The sequence below is a fragment of the Varanus komodoensis genome, unplaced genomic scaffold (assembly GCF_004798865.1).
Source record: "Varanus komodoensis strain SLA01 unplaced genomic scaffold, ASM479886v1 scaffold22, whole genome shotgun sequence".
NCBI classification, from domain to species: Eukaryota; Metazoa; Chordata; class Lepidosauria; order Squamata; family Varanidae; genus Varanus; species Varanus komodoensis.
In genome coordinates this window covers 17,830,846-17,838,587 of record NW_025335606.1, presented here as the reverse complement: position 1 = coordinate 17,838,587, position 7,742 = coordinate 17,830,846, and the positions used below count along the sequence as shown (strand labels likewise).

Here is a 7,742-nt window from a genome sequence, read left to right as displayed (position 1 = left end):
CATGACCGTGCCAGTAATACATGACTTACAACATTCTTGGAACAGGCTTTTGTATGCATTGATGTCAAAATATTAGCAGAGCTGGGAAGGTGTGACATTGGATGCTTCCAGAGAGGGCTCCTTGCACTACCCACTCAAGGGGATTGTGCAGCTCTTCCCCACTTTTTTTCCCTGAATGGGTTTTTCATGCTATAAGGAAAAAGTTGCAGTGGGAAAACACAAGTGGGTCACATATTGAAGACAAGGGCATCAGGACTCCTTTAAACATCTGTGAATGAGCCTGGGTCCTGCAACCATTAAAGCTTCATCTGGAACCACCTTTCATTTACCAGGCATGCCTTTCTGGTGTTGGGACTATGCAAACTTTTCTTCTGTGTTTTGCAACACATAACATAGAAAGGGTTTAGCCAAGGGTGAGTTAAATGAAGCAGCAGGTTAGAAATGGAAATAAATTCTGTGCGTATTCAAATTTAAGTAAAATTGTTTTGAGTTCAAATTCTGAACCCACAAAAGGGTCCAAGGGCACATGATGCCATGCAATGGAAAGCTTCTACACAGCCAGCCCTACCATTAGGCATATTGCATGGCTGCCCCAGGCAGTGAGTACTGTGGAGCAGCTTAAAGCTGGAAGAACTGAGCTGGCCTGCTACCTTTAGGCAGAGCCAACACCAGAGTAGGTAGTCAGGCCTCTGCTGAAGCACCTGGCCTCTTCCAATTCTCCATTGCAATTTGCTTAGAATCGTAGAAGAATCAAGTCGAAAGGGGCCATGAAGGCCATCGGGTTCAACCGCCTGTTGTTGCAGGGCACCTTCCCACTCACATGGCTGTCCAGTTTCTTTTTGAATGTCTCTACTTTGGGAGAGCCCACCACCCCTCTAGGCAGCTGGTTCCACTGTCATATTGCTCTGACAGGGGGGAAGCTTTTCCTGAATGTCCAGCCTGTATCTGAGTTGTTGCAGCTTGACTTGATTATTCTGTGTCCTACACTCTGGCACCAGCAAGAAGAGATCTTGACCTTCCAAGATAGCCTTTGAGGTACTTTTAGAGGGATATCATGTCCCCCTTCAGTCTTCTCTTCTCAAGGCTGAACATGCCCAGTTCTCAGTCTTTCCTCATAGGGCAAATGTTTCCAAACCCTGGTTCATTTTTGTTGTCCTCCTCTGAACCCTCACATTAGCACACCCTAACAAAACTGCCCTTACAAGAAGCTTCTCAGGTAGCTTGGGCAAGAGGGCCAGCCTAGTACATGAAGCAGATAAATGATATTTTGAACAAAGTTCCTTCAGGAGATGACAATGGTGATAAATAATACTTTAGTCAACCTTCCCCTGCCTTGTGCCTTTCAGACACATTTGGACTGCAGCACCCAGAATTCCTAGTCAATGGCTGTGCCAGATGAGAATTCTGGGAGTTGCGGTCCAAATGACTCTGAAGGCCACCAGGTTGAGGAAGCCTGCTTTAGATTGTTCAAAGCTTTGTGGATTGTACTTGTAAACTGAACAGCAACCTTGCAAGATAGGCCAGGATAATTATCAGCGCATGGCAGCTGATTGGCTGAGGCAGAAGTAAGGGGGACAACCTCATGAGTTCATGGCAGCACTGCGAACTGAAGCAGGGCTTGTACTTGTTTGGTAGTCAGCCCTGGTAGTTTCTTTGCCTTGCCACTTCAGGCTTGATGAAGGAAGGCTACCATTTCTGCAAGATACAGATCAGGCAGGATTCATGCAGCCCTCAGTATGCCATTGGACTTCCCTCAGGCCTAGGCCCCATAGCCTATGTAAGGCATCATGGGAATTTTAAGCCCACAACACATTCCCAGTCCCTCATATAAAGAAATTGGAATGAGAGAGAGCTCCTGCTTCTTCTCCTAGAACATCAGAAGTGGAGGTCACTTGAGGATACTGAGTGGCAGGAGATTTAGGGCCAAAAAAGAGATGAAATTATGTACTTCATTACACTTAATTTATGGAATTGGCCCCCACAGAATGTCTCCTCAGTCTCCTCCAACCTCATGCCCACCAGAAGGTTTGGATGAAAACTCCCATTAGCCCCTGCCAATATGGACAATGACCAGACATGATGGGAGTTGTTGCCTGAAATATTGGGAAGCCACCAAGCTGGGACAGGAAGTGTTAGACAACTGTAAAAGGGGATGGGACAAAACCACAGAGCGCTGGGCTACCAATGGCTCCTAACTATGATGGGGAAATGAGACCTCCAAGCTGAGAGGCGGTACAGCTCCAAAAACCAACCGCTGGGAGGTGATAAGAGGTAACCTTTCAGGAGCAGCTGGAGATGGGGTGGGATGGCCCATTACATAGGGATCCTTGCTAATCTGGTGGTGCCGATGGCTGAATCCCGAGTCTCCTCTATGCCAGGCAGGAAGATCGCAGAAGAGAGTGAGTGCCTTCCAGCTCGACTTCTGCATTTCTGTTCTAGGCCATAGGATTGTGGCTTTGGATCCATTTTACTTTGGGCTCATCACCAGCTCTCCACCTTAGCTACTTCAGAGAGCTAAGAGAGTTGGTGTGAGGATAAAATAGAAAGGAGAAGAGCTAAGTAAGCTGCCCCAAGTTCCTTGCCAGAGGAAAAGAGGAGGGATATTGATGTAATCATAAATAAATATCGAGCTACTATTATAGGCACAGGAGTGAGCCAGGCTGATTTAAGGGGTTCCCCCCCGCCCCCCGCAACCAAATTCAGTCCAGAATCCTGCAGCCATATGATTCCTGTCCATATACGGAGTATCTCACCACAGCCAACTCCCACCATCCCCACCTGCAGTATAGACAGAGGAGCAGAGCAGGCCACAGGGTATGTAGAATTATTGAAGCATCTTCTTTCAATCTGTGGAACAGAAGGAATTGACAGAAAGACCCAATATAAGAGCATTTCTTAAAAAGCCTCCCTCCCCAAAAATCACTGATAATGTTACTATAAGCACACACAGATATCTCCAGTCAGCTTTTCAAATCTTACACCCCTTCACCCATTCCTCCAGGTCTTGGTTTTCACAGTGCTTTTTCCATTCGTCCCTGCAAAACAAAGAGAAAAAGAATCAATGAGTCACCAGAATTAATAGCCTACTGTACCCACACACAGGATCATATCATTTTTTTTATTGTGCAGGTCACTACCACATTGAAGACATTTGCCATAACTCAGCATCGGATTAGGTACTATCCAACAACCCAATAAACTCAATGGGGTTAAAGAGAAATATACACAAGCACATTTAATAGAGAGTAAGTATCATTGCAATGAATGAGACTTACTTCTGAGTAAACATATACAGGATCAGTTTGCATGAGCACCTAGTGGAGCATAGCTGTTAAGTGCTTGCTATAATCTGGATCTGAATTAGTTCACACCCTGTGGTTCAACTAAGACTTGCTCTTCAAAGCCCTTGGCTTCAATCTCTTTCTGCAGGCATAAAAGCATTTCCTGCAGGCATAGGATGGCCAGGTACAAATTTAAGGAACAGTCCTGAGAGCTTAAAACTTGCTAAGAGGCGAGAGGTTGGGCAAGTGCAGCTTCACTCTCATTCCTTCTCAACAATCAGCTCCCCCACATTTCTCTGAGACGGTTATTCAAAATGACCCTTTGGCATCAAAAACGCCAGGCTTCCCCATTAGCCACCATTTGGGAAATGCACTGCATGCATGGTTATCCCCAGCCTTTGGATCAAAAGTGGGAAGACCTTTTTGTATGCAGGGCCAATAGGCTGGCTGGGGAATGCTGGGAATTGCAGAATTTCATCCTGTCTCCATATGCCTAGAATGGTGACCAATGGCAAATAGCTTGGGCCAAAGACAGACATGGGCGGAGATGACAGCAAGTGTCTTGAATGTACCCTTGGCATTCATATGGGCTCTGGCTATTTACTGTTTTCATCTTTTTTTCTATTTAATTCCTGATAAGCTATAGACTTTTCCCTGTAGCATCATGTGCTTGCTCTATTTTTTAATGCATGCATCAGTTAATGCAGGGGAAATAAATTTGGTACCCCCTTGATGTTTTGGACTACAAGTTTTATAAGGTCCAGCCAATATGAACAAGGGCTATGGATTTGGGGATTCATAATACAATAGATCTGGAAGGTACCAGGTTTTCTTCCCCTGATTTAATACATGAGGGGCACCCAACAAAACGGTCAGGATTACTTAAGTACATAGACATAGTTATGTATAAATGTTAGCGTCTAGCTCCTAAGAAGAGAGTTGTTTCTTCTGTCTTATGATTTGTTCTGAGAGTCAGTGTAGTATAGTAAGACTTGTGGGTCTGGAAGTCAGGCAATTTGGATTCTAGTCCCCACTCAGCCATGGAGCCAACTGGGTGACTTTGGGCCAGTCACAGACTCTCAGCCCATCCTACCTCACAGGGCTGTTGTTGTGAGGATAAGATTGAGAGGAGTAGGAGGAGAATTATGTAAGCCACACTGAGTTCCTTGCAAGGAAAAAAGGTGGGATATAAATATAACAAATACATAAAATAAAAATACTACCCCCCCATTGGGTTGAAATATTCAACCAAACATACTTCTGCTGGGACAACAGGATTTCCACACCTGCTCATGCCCCCCTGCAACAATCTGGGGTCCAGATTTATTCCATGGGGTACCCCACCACTTCAGAGGTCCCAAGAAACCCCTCATCTGAAATGGTGAATGTAGAGCTTTTGCATACCAGCTCCCCATTCCTTGGGGATCTTTCACAATTCTCTTGGCACAGGTAATATCATCTTCTATATTAGGAGTGAGTAAATCTAGAAACAGAATGAAAAGAGGTTAACAATCGGGATGGCCACTCCAGAGATGAGCCAGATCCGCAGGTGTTTTGGCCTACAACTCCCCTCATGCCTCCCCATTGGCTGTGCTGGCTAGAACTGATGGGAGTAGAAGGCCAAGACATCTCTTCACACTGGTTATTATCACAATACAGGTATGAATTAAAAGGCAGCAATTTTAAGACTAAGCACTGGACCAAACCCTGCTGATATTGTCCCCTCTGAGCACCAGTAATGTGCCTTTAAATCTCTCAAAGTAGTGGGAGAAAGAAAGCAGGCATGACCCCTCCCTGGGGGTGTCTGAGAACTGTGCAAAGGATTCCCACGTGCTTGAATTTCTACGAATCTGACCAGCTGTCTATGCAGCAGATCATCTTTCCCCAAGTCATGTGGATTCTGTGGACTTGTGGACCATTTTTTCTTCTTAGGGGCCAGTTTTGTGCAAATGTACACTTGTGCTAATGCACATGAGTGCTAATGCACATTAGCATAAATAAGCATTTGTACAAGTGGGAGAAAATTCTTGTCCATCCCTGGAAAAGATTCCATCTATCAGCAACCAACGGACCCAGAGCCAGGCTCACAATCTGCAAAACACAGATGGGACAGACTTAACAGCACCTGTACAACTGAACTCTGCCTGCCTGTTGTCTCCCTGATTTTTGTCCATGCAGTAGGGTGAAGCCAGTGGTTTTGGGTGGCTCCTGGGGAAAATGAGCCAGTGGTGCCTGACCGGTGCAGCAAGAAAGTGTGGGATGGGTGAGAGCAGCGCTTGCTTCAGTCTGGGTTCTGCTTCTGGGTGGGAAACAATCTCTGATTGCCACTGCTTTAGGAGTGCATTGGTCCCATCTTTGCAGCAGGAGGAAAGGGGCAGGAAAGAGGCATATAAGCAGTGCGAGGCAGTGTGGTGAGAGGCCCATGGCTGGAGTGTTGGAGTGGGCCTCAGAGGCTGGAATCTGGTTCCTGCTCAGGCATGAAACTCACTGGATGACTTTGGGCTGGCCACTGACTTTCAACCTAGCCCACCTCACATCGTTGTGAGGATATAATGGAGAGGAAGGAAAGGGCTGGGTGAGTTCCTTAGGTTCCTTGTATGAGAGAAAAAGACAGGATAAAAATGTGGTGATAAATGCTCCACAAACCAGGAGATACATCGGCTAAGGAAAATAATGGCTGCCTTCTTTCCCAGAAAAGGGGCAATTCATGGTCTTCCAGATGTTGTTGGCCTGCAACTTCCATCAGCCATAGCCAGCATAGCCATACTGAAAAATAATGGGAGATGTAGTCCAGAATACGTGGAGGGCACCAGATGGCCTCCCTGCGCTGTACAGTTACAAAGTGTGTGACAAGGGCCAAGATTTTAGTCGCCAGCAGGTGGCGGTGTTGTACCACAGATTCGGGGGGGGGCATGCTCTGGATGGCAAACCTTACCACATGCATATAAAAACGTAAGAAAAGCAAGCAAAATACAGTTTGCCCAGTAATGATGTGACAACAGAGGAAGAGGAGGAGGAAGGAGGAATTGTTGCAAACCAAGAAGTCAGGAGGTATGGAATCACAAATGCAAAAGTTCCACTCATGTTCTGACATTGTGTTCAAAATAGTTGACAGTTCTTTGGAAAGAAAGCTACATTTATGAATTACGGTCTTATGAATAACTATTGAAGGGCTGAACAAGAATAAGATGTTCCTGATAGGAGCTAGACATGTCACATCTGCACTTTTGAGCAGGATTATGGTATTTGGACATGCCAGTTTTGTTTGTTGGGTTGCTTTAGAGCCAGTTTTAATTGTGCATTAAATTGATCTCCTGGGATAGGTTACTGGTAGGTTACTGGAAGGTAAGCGAGTTGAGGAGGGGTGGATGGCACTCAAAAGGGAGGTTTTGGAGGTGCAAGCCTTGACGATACCTCTAGTCAGTAAGGTGGGGAGGCAGAGGAGAGTGCCACCATGGATGTGAAAGGAGGTAGATAGAGGGATTAGATGAAAGAGGAACCTCTGTAGGAAATGGGTACTGGGGCAAATAGACAAAAGGGTATACCAGGAGGAGGAGGCCCGTTGCAGAAGGATTCTTCGCAAGGCTAAGTCTGATTACGAGCTGAGACTTGCCAAGAATATCAAGAGCAACAAAAAGGGCTTCTTTCAGCATGTAAATAAGAAGAGGAAGGGGAGACAAGTGGTGGGACCACTAAATAAGGAGAAAGGAGATCCAGTGACTGATATGAGTGAACAGGCACAGATGCTAAATGACGATTTTGTCTCTGTGTTCTCCCCAAAGCAGGATGGGGGAGATCCACATAGGAGATTAGATGAAGCTGGGGACTTAGGGGTACAGATTAGAGTCACCCCCCCATTGAAGTCGAGGGGCTCCTCAGGGCATTGGACATTACAAAGGTGCCAGGCCCTGACGGGTTACATCCGAGAGTACTTAAAGAGTTGGCAGGGGTTCTCTCTGGCCTCCATTTTTGAGGCCTCGTGGAGAACGGGTGAAGTTCCAGAGGACTGGAGGGTGGTATCAGTGGTCCCAATTTTCAAAAAGGGAAGTAGAAGGGACATGGGGAATTACAGACCACTTAGCCTGACCTCCATTGTAGGAAAAACAATGGAAAGGCTCTGAATAGAGAGAGATCTAGTGATGCTAGATAGGGAAGGGAGGCTGACAGTCACACAACACGGCTTCCACAAAAACAGGTCCTGCCAGACAAACCTTGTGGAATTCCATGACAAGGTTTCAAGATGGCTAGATGGAGGAGATGCAGTGAATGTGGTATACCTGGATTTCAGCAAGGCCTTTGACAAAGCGCCCCATGATATCCTGGTGGAGAAACTGAGGAGTTTTGGGATACACCAAAGCACTGTCCGGTGGATTAGGGCATGGTTGACTGACCGAAAGCAGAGGGTAACCATTAGTGGGGAATCATCGGGATGGCAGCCAGTGACAAGCGGGGTCCCCCAGG

The 7,742-nt window shown here is 46.3% G+C and overlaps 1 protein-coding gene across 1 annotated transcript in view; it reads right to left on the bottom strand.

The window, feature by feature from the left end:
- Window positions 1-2,952: 2,952 nt before the first annotated feature.
- Window positions 2,953-7,742, bottom strand: part of LOC123024080 (lysozyme C, milk isozyme-like) — a 7,575-nt gene continuing 2,785 nt past the window's right edge. Inside the window, exons 3-4 of the mRNA XM_044431373.1 lie at window positions 4,686-4,764; window positions 2,953-3,035 (exon numbers count right to left, since the gene is read on the bottom strand). Of these exons, the coding sequence (XP_044287308.1) occupies window positions 2,969-3,035; window positions 4,686-4,764 (146 nt within the window). The 3' untranslated portion in view covers window positions 2,953-2,968. The remainder of the gene's footprint in view (window positions 3,036-4,685; window positions 4,765-7,742) is intronic.